Here is a 15785-nt window from a genome sequence, read left to right on the forward strand (position 1 = left end):
TCTTCCTTTATCACTGCATGTGACCTTTGGGTCACCTTTTCATACACAGTCTGAGGGCATTATAGACAGAACCCATGTTTCTTCAAAGGTAATTAGAAAGTAGCTTTTTTTTTCTAATTAAGAGAAAAAAAAAAGGTTTCGTTGTAGGTGTGAATTTTTTTGCATGTGGCTTAAAAGAAATTAACTTCAGTTTCGCTTGTTAATTTTTACTTTCTCTGGCAGAGGGAAGTAAAGAGCAGGGCCAGTGGGTGGAGAAAAAGGAGTTTAGGACCAAGCATCCGAAGGCTGCGTTTAGGTCCTCCTGCTGTAATCTTGTGCAAACCACTACACTCTGGGTCAGAAGTGTGTGTGTGAAGCAAGAGGGAATTGCTTGACATGATCTATAAATTTTTTTCTTCTGATTTTAAAGCTAGTGATTCTGTGATTTTATGTTGGGCTAAGGTTCTTGGGATAATAGTAAAGTTATCTATGCTGATGTGAATGAAAATTTTCATAGGCCACATTTTAGGACTGTTCACTACTATTTAAAGAACTAAGTCTGGTTCATTGCAACTTTCTCAAATAAAGGGAGAAAAATCCTCTAGAAAGGTGTGCCATTCTTGCCCCCCCTGTCCTTGGCTCCATGTACCTTCTGCATGAACCTACTGCAGACATACCTTTTATGGCCATTTTTATGTGAGTGGAAACTGACTTCATAAAAATAGCCTCAGAGTATAGTTTTTATCTCGGAGTGTATTTTCTATGCAGTGAGCCTGGTGTATGCAGGCGGAGATACCCTCCTGTTCCCTGGGAGCCTCCTCCTGCCCAGTGTTTGTAAACCTGTTCCCGGCAGGGTGGCTCTCCTGTTACACCTGCGGGGCTGTCTGCTGGTGAGTGGGAGGAGGTGGACGAGGCACCGTGTTCTGGGCCGTTCGGAGAGAGGCTCAGGCCTTTACAAGCAAGGCTTTGATTCTATTTTTTGCTGAACTAGCTCAGCCACTTCCTGTGTTTGGCGGCGCATAGTGCCTCGCTTCACTGTGGCCACTTGAGCCCCGCGAGCCGGCGAGCGCGCCGCCACAGCCAGCTCGAGAGAGACTATTTTGGGTCCCCCGACAATGGCCTTCTCACTTCCTCGGCGGGGAGGAGGCCCCGGGCTGGCACTGGCCACTTGTTAGCCGATGACAACTTCGCCTTGGACTTGGGCTCCCCTCCCCCACCCGAAATCCCTAGCTCAGCAAATATTTGAACCTGCCCAAGTTAATCATGAAGCCGCGATCTTTATCTAAGAGGGACGTGCGGGCGCCCAGGCTCTTTACCTCCCCGGCGCGGGCCCGGCGCGCAGCGGGCTTCTCCACGGGCAGCGGGCGCTGAGCGGCGCTGCTGCGGGCGGTGCGCGCCGTCCCTCCCGAGCCCCAGGGTCCTGCGCCTCCGCCGCGCCGGAGGGACCGCTTTGTGGATTTGCTTTTTGTTTTCTTTGTCGGAGACGGGCATTGCAAAGGGAAACCGTTGAAATGCATAACCTGCAAAGTAAGTTGTCTTTCATTTGTGCATTTCTCTGCCCCTTGGCTGTTTCACTGTTTTTGTTTTTTTTGTTGTTGTTTTTGGTACTTCTGTGAAAGGTTCATTTCTGCGGTGTGTCTTCCTGTGTGTGTGAGGGAGGGAGGGGGGCGGGGAGGGAGAGAGAGCGCTGCCTGGGGAGGATAGCTGAGAGATTAGGGGAGACACTCCCCCATTTCCTCGAGGGGCACAGTGCCGGGGAAAGATGGGGTTTCGGTTGGAAGTGGGGAAGGAGGTAATTAGTAAGTGCAGGTCTGGAAGGTGGTGCCTGGCCAGGCCTGGGAGAGACGTGTAAAGTCACCTGTCCTCCTGCCCTCCTCCCTGGGTCTGTTGGCCACATGGGTTCCAGCAGCAGGACCGGTTTGCACCAAGTGCTCCCAACAGGCATGGAGTAGCCCTCTGTCGGGCTGTCACGCTGTCCACACTGCTGGGAGGACTTGTCTCCTGTCCTTTGGGGGGAGGGTCAACATTTCTGTTAAACTCAGGATTTTTTTTTCCTGAATTTTATTATCTGAGGGCTACCCTTCCCCCTACCACCACTTTTACCGTTTTTCTTTGAATTTGCGTTTAGGTTTCCTTAAACCTTTAGGCAAAGAGAAAATGTGAGTGGGAGGGTAGAAGTTCAGTCTGCCTTCCTCCTTAACGGGAAAATGAATTAACTGGAAGAGAGACACGTGAACAGCCCTGAGAATGTCCTGCCTTTGCTCTGCTATTTCTATATATTTTATGATTCCAAATTTGACAGAAAGTCTAAGAATAAATTTCACGGGCTTCTGTGTTCTTTAAATTGTCATAGAAATATGTGGCAGGCACATGTGCATACATCACAGAGCCCCCTGTGGTTTTTAAAATCAGCCACATTTACATGGGTGGAGGGGAACCTTTTCTCCCTTCCTCTCCTCTCGTGATAGAAGAACTAACATTAATTTAGATTTATAGGGGAATTGATTTCCTTACATTAAATAGTGCTAAGAAGGAATATTTGTCCCCTAAGGAGGGGGGGGGCATTTGAGATGGAGAGGAAAAAAGACCCCCCCCAAAGTGATTACATCACCCACCCCCTTTCAAGTAGTGTTAGTACAATAAATCTGAGGATGGGGTCATCAGTGAGAAATACTTTGCAAGGGTAACTGCCTGTCCTCTGCATTCTGATACATATATATGGCTCTCTTGGGGGGAATTTTCATTCCATATTCTGTCAAGTCTAGTTTTAACTTAACAGTGTTTAATATAGATTTTTGCCTATACCTTTTCTTTTAATTGTGCTTGCTAATGTAGTGCATTTGTGACAGTGTTTCAGTTCTGAGTTTGCAGTGAATTATGGAGGACTGAAATTAAATAGCCAGAGCTCTTGATCCTTACTGCTTTTAATATATGTGGGAGGCATTTTAGGACTGTAAAATATATCTTAAGTATACCATTTTGATGCCTTTTTAAGATTTTTAAACCAAGAAATGACCAGGGTATCTATAAATCCAGATGCACTTGGGAAGGGAAAAAAGAAAAAAAAAAAAAAAAAAGCTACGTGCTGCAGCGAATCAGCTTTTGTCAACCTGCCAACAGCAGCGCTTACCATGCTGCAAGGAGCAATAAAAAAGGAATTAGAAAACTCACGGCTAGAGAAGAACAGTCAAATTAAACACCTTTTGAAACGATGAGCATGTATACATTGCAGTTCTTTAAAACGTAGGTTCTCCGTGAGGTCGGGGCTGTGGTAAGGCTGGTAGAGAAGAGAAGTGATGAAGCAGGAGTGGTCTGGTGACATTTTTCTGACTTGATTGGCTGGGCTGTGTGATGTAATAGGTTACAGTGCAGCCCCTTATAGGTTTTAAAATGAATTCCAAGACACCATTACAAAGAAAGCCGGACTCTTTTCTTATAACTGAGCTCAGCCAAGGAAACTCTCGCACAAATGTACAACACTGTTTGGAATATGGAAGAGCTGGATTTAGACTATGCTAAGACAGATATAAATTGTGGCACAGACTTGATGTTTTATATAGAAATGGATCCACCAGGTAATACTGCAGTATTCTTGTAGAAAACTAGTTAATTTTGTGGCATTTAATTTTTTTTGACAACTACTGGTAACAGATCCTCTTCGGACTTCTGTTTTTATTAATTTGTTCGAATTTAAGAATGAGTTTGCTCATAGTGTGAAAATGAAACAAATTGTTTGACTGCCTGTGGAAGGAAGCAGGTCAGGCTGGGGGGCGGAGTAAATGCTTACTCGTAGTTGAATGGATAGAAACTCACTTCCAGTTTTTCACTGGTACCTTTTGTTAATTGAGGTCGTTTGCTATTTGGGGTTATACTGTTGTGTATCGTTCCTTGAATTAAAAGGATGCACCCTCGGTGCTGCTTTTCTCTGCTGAAAGCGGGTGAGCACAGCGTGGTACTTCAGACAGCATGTCAAGTGTAGCAGTGACTGCAACTCAGTTCTGGGTGCCCTGAAACTGTTCTTAATCAAATGTTGAGACTTTGCCTGCTCTCTTATATTAAAATACTGAAATGAGAAAAGAAGTTGGCTTTCCATTATTTAGTCCCTGTCTGTATGAAGTATTCCTGATAGACTCCTGAAGTAATTTTTGCTTAAAACAGTAACAGTGCTTTATAACTTACGACTTAGGTCTAGGATGTTGAGCTAAATTCTATTTTGCTTTCTGAATTTTTATTCCCATGTTAGCCTTTCTCCCAATTAAGAAATTCAGAAACCCTGCCGTCTCTATTTGTCACTAGTTGGTATATGAATACTGATTTGACATTGAGGAAGAGGGGTATGGTTTTTTAATCAGTCTTGGCATAATACAAAGCCCAGTTATCCCAAGAGAATATTAACATGAATACTAAGATTTAGGTCACAGATGAGTTTCTTAAAGTGGCTTTTGGCAGAACCATTAGGGAAACCCAGTTCCTCCTCTTAAAACATTGCTGTAGATGGGCTTTTTTTTTTTACCGCATGAACATTTGTGGAGGGCAGAAACCAAATTTGTCTCTTATAATTAAATAAGAGGAGGAAATTAGATTCCTCCTGCGATTCTGTTCGTAGTTTCTTTAGATAGATTTGACCAGATATGAAACTTTAATACTGCTTGAGCCTAGAGGTAGAAAATGTTGTAACTCTGGTTTTACTCTGAAATTCATTCACGTGGCCAGCCCATTTTATTTGTTGGTCTCTAAGCTCTTCTCTTTTTTAAAATTTTGATCTGTAGGCTGAAAGACTTCTGATTTTTTTTTTCTGTTTTTTTTTAAGAAAAGTTTCATGGAATTGTGCATTATTGCTATATTTCATAGTTAATATCTTTTCTGCATGAAAATGTTTAAAAAATATTAAACAAACTGAAGTCTAATTTTAAATGTTTAGTTGGGATTGCAAAAACTTTTTCCTTCTCCTTAATCTACAGCACTGCCTCCTAAACCACCAAAACCCACTACTGTAGCCAACAACGGTATGAATAACAATATGTCCTTACAAGATGCTGAATGGTACTGGGGCGATATCTCGAGGTAAGGCTATAAAAACTCTTGAGTTTTCACTAGAGGAAAGAAAAGCAAAAGCACCAGCTTGCTAAGTTCCATTTTTAGGATCTCATCCAACATAAGCATGAAGCATAGTTGGTTCCCTTCCAAAGAAGACCAGAGAAGTCACTGAGCACCAGGGAACTGTGGGTACTGGATGCCACAGGAAATTAAATCCCCGTAAAGTTTCATTATTGACAGAGATGTCAGGGAAGCAGCAGGGTGCAGTGGACTCCCTAAAGGCAGAGTGTGAAGTCACTTTCTCTATTAGATAGAAATGCCAAGAATTAGTGTTACTATCTTAACACGTAGTAAATTTTGAGTCTAAGCTGCTGCTTTTTTAAGGGGAGGGGAGTGAAGAGTTGGGTGGAAACCTTTTTGGGATCATGACTTTTCAGTGCTGATTTGTCATGTGGTTCAAGAATCACCAAATTGCACCTCTTGGGGAGTGAAGGAAATTATGGTGGTGGTTTCTTGGGTGCATACATCTATCAAAATTCATCAAATTGTACATCTGAAATATGTGTAGTTTACTGGAACCATACCACAGTAAAGATGTTAAAGAAAAAAAATCACCACTTCCTCAAGGTAAGCATTATCTTCTCATGGTCTTTCCACTGCAGGGAAGAAGTGAATGAAAAACTTCGAGATACAGCCGACGGGACCTTTTTGGTACGAGATGCGTCTACTAAAATGCATGGTGATTATACTCTTACACTAAGGTGAGTGAGGGCAGGTAGCTAAAATTGGAGTGTTCAAGGTGGTGATGAACCATTTTTTTAAAGAGACTTCTAATGCCATTATTTTTTGTATTGCATTTACAGGAAAGGAGGAAATAACAAATTAATCAAAATATTTCACCGAGATGGGAAATATGGCTTCTCTGACCCATTAACCTTCAATTCTGTGGTTGAACTAATAAACCACTACCGGAATGAATCTCTAGCTCAGTATAATCCCAAACTGGATGTGAAATTACTGTATCCAGTGTCCAAATACCAACAGGTAATCAAATAGTCATGTTATCATAATTGAAGATATTTTTAATGCTTAGATAACATTTTGAAGCAGATGAATTTCATGTTAATCAAGTATGAACAACTTGCATGTAATTTTGTGTTCACAAGTATATAGTAGCTAAATAAAATGTAAAATGACCAAAATATCTGACATGGAAAAAAATCCTCAAACAGCTGTCTTTTGATATATGTACCTTATCAACTGACTTTTTTTCTTTTCCTTCTGCTCTCACATCCTTCCAGGATCAAGTTGTCAAAGAAGATAATATTGAAGCTGTAGGGAAAAAATTACATGAATATAACACTCAATTTCAAGAAAAGAGTCGGGAATATGATAGATTATATGAAGATTATACCCGTACTTCCCAGGTGAGTTTTGTGAAAATCAGATTAGGATTTCAGAACACCTGGTTATTAGACCTAATGCATGTTATATTCAGCTTCCAAAAAGAATTTTAAAAGTGGAGTTTATGCCAGTGAGGTGGGGGGAGAGAGCTCACTTATTAGGTCTGTAACCTTTCGGTGGGGGAGTAAATTAGATTTCTTTATTATTTTAATGGCGGCACTGGGGATTGAACCCAGGACCTTGTGCATGCGCATGCTAAGCACAGTGCGCTACCACTGAGCTATACCCTCCCCCCTTATTATACCTCTATAACCTTTTACATGATTCCTGATTGAAGAATTATTTTTGGAGCAAAAGCTAATAATAATCAGAACGTCCGCAGATTTGTCTAGGCCCTGAAATGGGGATTTAGCCATGCTTTGATCCTGCCAGGAGAGGTTGAGGCTACCTGCACTGCTGTCTTCTCCTGAAGACTTGCTCTTCCTTAGGCCATCACGTGCCTGGGACCCCCAAAGGGAGCAGGATGCCATGAACTGCTGAGAAAGTGGAAATTTTTTTTTTTAAAGATGAAAATTGTAGAACACTGACCAGCCATCATCTTCCACAGACTGGGAAGATTCTCCAAAGGAAATGTGTGCTTCTGTGATACCATTTTAAGGGGCTTAATGAATTAGAATCCCACCCTGCTTACAAAGTACTTTACCTGCTAGATGGTAGCACCAATCAAATGTCCTGGTAGCATCTTGCAATGAGAAATTGTTCCGCAAAAGGAATGACCTTGTCTTATTCATATGGTGTTGCAGGAAATCCAAATGAAAAGAACAGCTATTGAAGCATTTAATGAAACTATAAAAATATTTGAAGAACAGTGCCAAACTCAGGAGCGGTACAGCAAAGAATACATAGAGAAGTTTAAACGTGAAGGCAATGAGAAAGAAATACAAAGGTGAGTGAAGCAGGAGGGTTTGCACTGCCCTTCTGCCAGAGATCACCAAAATTCTCTTACCCTCTTTAAAGCTGGTCTTGATTTCTGTGAAATGACAGAAGAGAAAGCATTCTTTCCCCCAGGGAAACTGCTGGGAATCCATAGCGAAACTTTGGGGAAGCCTTTCATGATGTGCCAGGTAATTACGGATGCATTTCTCTTGCCTGTAGGATTATGCATAATTATGAAAAATTAAAGTCTCGAATCAGTGAAATTGTCGACAGCAGGCGAAGGCTGGAGGAGGACTTGAAGAAGCAGGCGGCCGAGTACCGCGAGATTGACAAGCGCATGAACAGCATTAAACCCGACCTTATTCAGCTGAGAAAGACCAGAGACCAATACTTGATGTACGTACCCGAGGTGGAGCCCTGTCTGCGCATGACTGCCATTTGCTAAAATGAAGCACGGGTTCTTAATGTGTTTTCTTTTTAAAACTTTTCCAGGTGGTTGACTCAGAAAGGTGTTCGGCAGAAGAAGCTGAATGAGTGGCTGGGCAATGAGAACACTGAAGAGTAAGTAGTTAATCCAGGCGGGCGGCAGCCAGGGTCTCTTTTCACTGGAGGGAAAAATGCATGACTTGCTTTGTCTGCAGAACAAGTGAGGGCTGGAATGTCTCACAGGAGAAGATATATCAACTCAAGTCTCGTTACCCAGAATTTTAAGAAAGTAAAGTTCAGCAAAGGAGAATGCAGATTCATTTTTCCCCCGTAGTGCTTTAAAGTGATGCCGTGTCCAAAATGATGTCCTGGAACCATCTGAAACATCCCAACATATTTTGGGAACAAGCTGGGGGGAGAAAAAGACAACTTCAGTATATTTTTAAAGCTCAGGTATAGGTTTTGTTTCAATTATTTCAAAACTGGCATTCCTCCTAGGCAGTCAGTTTCCTGATCCGGACTGGACAGACAGGATGGGTGAACACCCTCCTCTCGGCCCAGGTCGCTGAGCGGAGTTGCTGACTTGGAAACAGGAAAGAGCGTCCCTTAGTGCTGCTCTTTGTTCAGGGAGGCTACACTGAAAGCCAAACCCGATGAGGCAACTCAGGCCAGAGACACTGGTTGAGTCAGAACCATGATCGCTGGCCTGACCTGCTCGTGGGAGGCCCAGGAACTCGGTCCAAGAGATGAGCGGGCAGGCTCGTGGCTCCCAGGTGCTTCATGGGGAAATCTCTCCTGCCTCCTTAGCCAATATTCGCTGGTGGAAGATGACGAGGACTTGCCCCACCACGATGAGAAGACCTGGAACGTGGGAAGCAGCAACCGAAACAAAGCCGAAAACCTACTGCGGGGGAAACGAGACGGAACTTTTCTGGTCCGGGAAAGCAGTAAACAGGGCTGCTACGCCTGCTCTGTGGTGTACGTATCTCCAGCGGATGGTTCTTGTCAAGCCTCTCAAGGAGGTGTTTTCATTCAGTCAGTCAGTCAGTCAACCAGCCTTGGGGGCAAGGATCTGAAAAAGTTATCTTAATAATAAAGAGGAAATAAAACAGCATTTTCACGTTGAGGCAGGAGTATCTGTTAATAGGGTCCAATAGAAAGAAACCTGTTGTTTAGTCGGGGGCTTGGGCAGCAATTTAGCAACTCCTTCTCGTGAAATGGAAGTAGCAGTGCTTGGTTTTTGTTTTTGGCTCCCGTATAGTTGGAAGGTAATTCCCGTGAAAGCACCATCCTCAGGTGAAGTCCCCAGGAGGAACAGGTTAAGACAGTAAGAGGAGGGACCCTGGTCACTGTCGTTGAGATAAACCCCCCTGGAGAAGACATGTCCGTTATGCGGCATATTTTTCCTTGTTTCTTTCAGAATAGTTTAGGGAGCACTTTGAAGGGTGAGTTTGGGTTCCCCTACTTTATAGTCGAGGCACTACCTCCATTTAAGCAGAGTAATACTCCTACAGGAAAGTAAGGAGAAGCGAGAAGCATTTGGAGCGAGGACAAGGGAGTAGAGAGCGAATGCGGAGCTGCAGAGGCCGCCTGTTCCTGCGCTAACAGGACCGGGGTGGGGGGTGGGGGTACCGCCCGGAGCCCGCCCGCCGCGCTCTAGGCATCCCTCAGGCAGGCCCTGCGTGGTGTCTCCTTGCTCTGAGCCACCCTGTTACAGACGTTATTACTACCTTTCCATCCCAAAGATGGAAACACAGCGGCTCAATGGGGCTGGCTTGCCTTCTCCCGGTGGCGGACCGCGCCCGCTCACCCAGGCCTGTGTGCTCTCCCCGCCCGCAGGGTGGACGGCGAGGTCAAGCACTGCGTCATCAACAAGACGGCCACGGGCTACGGCTTCGCGGAGCCCTACAACCTGTACGGCTCCCTCAAGGAGCTGGTGCTCCACTACCAGCACACGTCCCTCGTGCAGCACAACGACTCCCTCAACGTCACACTGGCCTACCCGGTGTACGCGCAACAGCGGCGATGAAGGGCCGGCCCCACCGCTCCTGAAGTTCAGCTCCCGCGGCCTCCGGCCGGCACAGGGCTCCTCTCCGGCCTGACCTTGGAATTGAGCGGCGGCCGGGAAGCCGTCTGTCTTCAGATGGGACTCGCGCTTTCGACAGAACCGTCGTTGGGGAGGCGGCAGCCTCGCACCGAGCGAGGACCACACGTTTCTCCCTTGTCTGGAGGGCCTCGCCTTTCTTTCTTCCCTCTTTTTTGGGGTTTTTTTTTTTTTTTTTTTTTTTGGTTTAATTTAAAGCCACAACCCCACCCGACACCACAAGAAAAAGAAATGCAAAAATCTGCGTGCAGGAACAAAGAGGCCTTTAACTATGGTGCTCGTTCATGCTTTCAGAAGCTTTACCAGCTCACAAGTGGGGACTGTGGCGACCAGAAGGGGGACGAGCCCCGGCCTGGGGACGCTCGGTACAGCGGGGTGTTGCTGTGCACGTTGGACCCAGACACCGCACTGTGGATTATTTCATTTTCTTAACAAATGAACTGATATGTAGCAGAAAGGCACTTCCGGGCACCAGGGACACTTTGAGGGACGTCGGCTCATGTCATTTGTTAAGAGGAAATTCTATCATAGCCACGTACCAGAAAGTGTGTTGTTTAAAGTCTTCAAAACAAAAAGGACTTACGAATGACATTTAGTATATAAAATATGTACATAATATTGGATGACTAACTATCAAGTAGATGGATTTGTATCAATACCAAATAGCTTCTGTTGTGTTTTGCTGAAGGCTAACTTCACAGTGCTATGCAATCCTTCATTTTCATTGTTATCTGTTGTCAATGTACCTTCAGAATAAGCTTCCCCACCCCCATTTTTGTTGCTTGAAAATACTGTCCTTGATTTTTTTTTGTTAATATTCAATTTTGTTACTCATTTCCTTTTTTTTTAAAGACTAAATGTACAGGATGCCAGTTTAAAAAAAATGGCTTCAGAATTAAAACTATGAAATATTTTACAGTTTTTCTTGTACAGAGTACTTGGCTGTTAGCCCAAGTTTAAAAAGTTCATAACAGATTTTTTTGGACTAAATGTTTTGTTGGGCAGTGCCTGATAAGCTTCAAAGCTGCTTTATTCAATAAAGAGAGAGAAAGAGAAAGATATATGAATATGACAAAGTATCGCTGAGTTCAACAATGTTTCAAGACTTAAAATACGGTACCTGGCAATGTTTGTTTCATCAAGAATTGTGAACTTCTTGAATCTAGGGAGGGGATAGAGCAAGGGATGTACAGGTGGGGTGGGGGAGGGGTGGCGAATGGCATGCACTTTCTTGTGATTACGGAGAAGTGAATCACTGCAAAGTGAAGTCTTTTCCCACTTGGATCTGCTACTCAAACCCTAAGGACAATTACAAACCTACTAGAACGCTAACAGTGCAGCTGGTCAGATAGTTCAGTTCTTTCTTAAGGAGGCAGGGGTAATGGGGGGGGGGGGCTCCTGGAACAGTGTTCACCCCTGTTTGACACACTGATTTCAAGGTGTCACCACTGCATTGAGAAAACCTGTCTCTCACATTGACTACCCATTACAACCACCAAACATCCATTTTAGAAAAAGCATGATCTGAAAAATCTCTCTTCATCTGGACATTTGTTATTTTTTCCTAGCTTTCTATTCAATTTAGATCATAAAGCAAACAGACATCATCAGAATTGTTACTGCCCCAGGCTGTGGGGAACTTGTTCAAGCCATGGCCATTGTAAGAATCCTAACAGTCCTCACGCATCCAAATAACTGTATGTGTTGTACTTCACTGTTGGGGCAAAGGAGGGGGTTAGAAAATTCTTTCCAACTTAAGGCAAGAGCTCGAGGTCTCTCTCCCTGATTTACATACGCAAACGCTTTTCAGTTCAGTGGGAATTGTACCTGAGTTGGGAAGAGTAAAGGGAATTATCATCACGGTCACCACCCTGGGAGATGCAAATGGAATCTTACAACTTCAGTTTTCCTTGCTCAACATGAGATTCACCACAGCTTCATTTCTCTTTCACATACCAGGGTGAGGGGGTTTGTTTTCTTTTTTAATGTTGCTCCTTTTAAAATGCTTTTAAAAGAATCCATCTAGCAGCTGACTTAATCAACTGCAGAATGTTTTTTTTTTTCTTTTTACATGAAGCTACTCATATCGAAAGCAATAGTCAGTCTCACAGCCAGACTGTCAGCCCTCAAACTTGACCATACTGATCTGACCAGCTCCCTCTCATCTCCAGACAACTGATGATTTCCCTGGTTTTAGTCTCTGAGTCTGCTGTCAAACTATCCTTCCACGTCACACAGCAGTCCAACAATTAGTGGGTAGTAGTTTATAAACTAGGTGTTTATTTTTTTTTTTTTTGGTACCACATCCATCTATGCTGTTATGTAACTTTCATTTAATTTCTAAAATATGAGATCTGAGATGGAATATTTCATTGAAAAGCTACAGTCTTGTTCATGTTTTTGCTTCAACACTCTTCACAAGGTGGTGTGGGATTTAGGCACTTGCCTTATTTTTGCATCTCACGAGCAGAAATGCAATAGACTTTTCCTTGACCAGAAAGGCAGGATTCATTGTTTCAGATCACAGTGAGTTACACCTTACCTACAACGTTGCACCTCTGCCAGATGCCTTTTTGATTGTGTATAGCATGCCCACCACATGTGTCCTTGTAGACGCTGGACCAGCAGGGCTCTCTGAGTCCCGTCATTCATCTCCTAACAACATTGTCTCAGTGGCTTATGAATGAATACAGCAGAGGCATTCCTGATCCGTGCTTATATCCATGCAGTGATTTTCTCCACCCAGTGTAGCGTCCTCAAGATAAAAGCCGGAAGCTAAGCTGCAGAGAGGCTGTGATAGGGCTGTATTAGCAGGATATTGGGACCTAATGTCATATGACAGAAAAATCAGAACCATGTGCAAAGGCGAAAGCTTGTGTTTGCCACATCAGACAACCTCTTGGCCCTTGGTATATGTATATATGTGTATATGCGCATGGACTGTGTTTCCAGTACATCTTTCAGCCAAACAGATCCACAGTCGTTGAGTTCAAGTACATAAGAAGCCAATATCTAGTACAATTCTTGTATCTGTGTGTGGGTTGTTTTTTCCCTTTGAAGTTGCTTTGTCTTATAAAGGTGAAAGTTGTTTGCAAGTGACGTGAGAAGTTCATAATTCTTTGGCTTTTTTCTGTTTAAAAGTGACTCCTGGAGGAGCTGGTCTCATGACTCGCTGAACTTGGAAATCCTTACTTTCAGTGTGTCAAGTCAAAATGTGTTGATGTGAGCTGTCACTGTGGGGAACCCATTGCTTTGTCACGTAGCTGGTTATGAACTAGTCATGTGTTTTGGAAGTCCTACTGATGTTCCTTATTAGGAGAAAAATTCTGCTGGTTCTAACAACTGTGCTTTTGCTATGCATGGTATCCAAGTCAGTTAGAAAGCAGACCCTGAAATTTGAGTTCAAGGTCATTTAAGAAAGGGGCAGTTTAAAGCACAATGCCTCACATGGGACAAAGTTCCAAAATGCCAAATTCTTGTTTTTTTTTTTTTTAAATCTAGTTATATAAATTACTAGTATTATGTATGAGTCAAGAGGGGAACAGAATTGGGTTCATTGGAAACACTATCCAACTTAATACTGAACTTGTCACCATGAGATAGCATTAGCTGCCCGGATGCTGCTATTAAAAAAAAAAAAGCAAAACAAACAAAAAAACTCATTTATATGTGTGTATTTTTTAAAGCTATGATCTGTTCGATGTTTTTACAAATCTGTTTCTATGACATTGTTCAAATAAAGTTGGTCTTTTGACGAGAGGGAGGATGTCATGGTCAGCTGTAATTTTGCCTTTACAAGGCACCTGGGGGGGGAGGGCGGGGGGACTGTGCCTCCTTGACATTTTGTTCAAGCTATAGATTCAGTGGAGCTATGTCTTGTTTTAAGTTGCTTTAATGCATTGTATTAGGTCTTCAAACAGAATAAAGGTTGTTTTGAAACTTAAGTTATGGTTTGAAATTTCAATGATCACCTAAGAAATATTTTTTCAACTGCCCTCTTGCTCTTTTGGTTGATAAATGTTGCTTCTGTTTCACTGGTCCCCACTCACCGCCTTTCACTTCATCTCATTTTTGTAAAGTGAGAAAAACACTTAAGAGTGGTCACATGAGTGATGGTTCAATGTCATTTACCTAATTTCACTATATCCTTAATGAGGAAAAGAAAGCTCTAGGGGATGTCATTTCAGGGCATGTTCATGCTCTAAGAAAATGTAGTGTCCTCTGTTCCTCCATCCCTCTCCTTCATCATCAATTCCCAAACCTTCAGAATCGTTCTTCACAAACTATGGTTTCTGAAGGTGTCTGCTTTTGTCTCTGTTCTACAGTCTGCATATTTTGAAGAGCTACAGTGCAGGGACACAGGCACTAGGCATCAGGCAGAGGTGTAACATGGGGCTTTAGATGGGGAACGAAGCTTCACTCCAGATTCTGGTTTGCCACTGTAGCATCAAGTCCATATATATAAACCGTCTTAATCTGAGATAACTTGCCTCTTTGTTTTTGATGGCCAGATGAGTTTACAATGAGGCCATTTTGCATGTATATTACACTCACTTAACATGTAGACATGGTCTAGTGATGGAGATGAGAGGGGCTCATAAGTCATTACGGTCATGGCAACAATGACTAACATACCAAGTCTGACAGTAACTCGAGATTCGTTTCCTGCTTTTCCCCTGCTCTGTTCTGTATCCCAGAGAACCCTACTCCCAGAGTCTCTTGCCCTCTGGCTTCTGGGTAGTGAGTCTCCCCTATGGCTCCAGCTCTTGCCAGACAGACCCTCTCTTTGGGGTCTGAGCAGCCCCACTCTGGTCCCTCTCTCAGTAGAAGCCAACATTACCACCTCCCATTTTTACTCTAGCTTAAGGGGTGGTAACAGCTTTCTGCTGTTGCTAAACCTCTGGTTTCTCTCACCACCCCTTGTTTGGTTTCCACTTCCATCAACTGAGTAACCAGTCCTCTTTACTCAGTCCTTTCTTTAAGAGCTAGAGTCATTTCCTTTTTCCTGATTGGTCTCTGATTGATATACCAAGTGATTATTATCTATTTAATCATACAGCAACTAGAGTACAGAACAGTGCACCTAGATGGTCTGACTCCATCCAGAGCTCTCACCCCTAAGCTAGTCCTGGAAAATGCACTAGCTCAGAGAAAAGTTCACTGGTTGCTCTTCCTGCTGGGGAACCTAACCACATGGCTCTCAACTGGTGGACAGTTACATAAGTGACCAATAATGAATGGCAGAAAATGGCATGAGTTTGCTTTAGACCAGTGGTTCCCAAAGTGTGGTCCTCAGACTAAGAGCTTTATCACCAGCAGCACTTGGAAACCTGTTAGGAGGGCCTATTCAAGGGTCCCACCCCTGACTCAATAACTGAGGGTGGGACCCAGAAATCTGTCTCAAGTTCTCCTGAGTGATTTTAATGCATACTAAAATCTAAGAACCACTACTTAAGTTCACTACGTTGTTGAAATAGTACTTCTAGTATTTTAATTAATTGGATACAAAAATAAGACCCATATATATGATGTCTACAAGAGACCCACTTCAGAGCTAAAGACACATGCAGGCTGAAAGTAAGGGAATGGAAAAAGATTCCATGCAAACGGAAACCAAAACAAAGCTGGAGTAGCAATACTTATATCAGACAAAATAGATCTTAAAATACTGTTACAAGAGACAAAGAAGGACACTGCATAATTCTCAAGGGATCAATCCAAGAAGAGGATATAACAATTGCAAATATATATGCACCCAACATAGGAGCACCTCAATATATAAGGCAATTGTGAACAGACATAAAAAGAGAAATCAACCATAATGCAGTAATAGTCTGGGAACTTAACAACCTATTTACACCAATGGACAGGTCATCCAGTCAAAAATCAATAAGGAAAT

At 43.2% G+C, this 15785-nt stretch overlaps 1 protein-coding gene across 3 annotated transcripts in view; it reads left to right on the forward strand.

The window, feature by feature from the left end:
* The window catches only part of PIK3R1 (phosphoinositide-3-kinase regulatory subunit 1), an 82995-nt gene extending 69165 nt beyond the window's left edge, over positions 1-13830 (forward strand). The window contains exons 1-10 of one of the 3 annotated variants that reach the window (XM_006185180.3): positions 994-1506; positions 4941-5043; positions 5679-5777; positions 5880-6060; positions 6318-6443; positions 7224-7366; positions 7576-7752; positions 7849-7917; positions 8590-8760; positions 9622-13830. In XM_006185180.3, the coding sequence (XP_006185242.1) occupies positions 1491-1506; positions 4941-5043; positions 5679-5777; positions 5880-6060; positions 6318-6443; positions 7224-7366; positions 7576-7752; positions 7849-7917; positions 8590-8760; positions 9622-9811 (1275 nt within the window). In that variant the 5' untranslated portion in view covers positions 994-1490 and the 3' untranslated portion in view covers positions 9812-13830. Of the gene's footprint in view, positions 1-993; positions 1507-2724; positions 3555-4940; positions 5044-5678; positions 5778-5879; positions 6061-6317; positions 6444-7223; positions 7367-7575; positions 7753-7848; positions 7918-8589; positions 8761-9621 lie in introns of those variants that run through there. The other 2 variants (XM_006185179.3, XM_032473519.1) reach the window with 2 other exon arrangements.
* Positions 13831-15785: the final 1955 nt, after the last annotated feature.

Source organism: Camelus ferus, chromosome 3 (genome assembly GCF_009834535.1).
Source record: "Camelus ferus isolate YT-003-E chromosome 3, BCGSAC_Cfer_1.0, whole genome shotgun sequence".
Lineage (NCBI taxonomy): Eukaryota > Metazoa > Chordata > Mammalia > Artiodactyla > Camelidae > Camelus > Camelus ferus.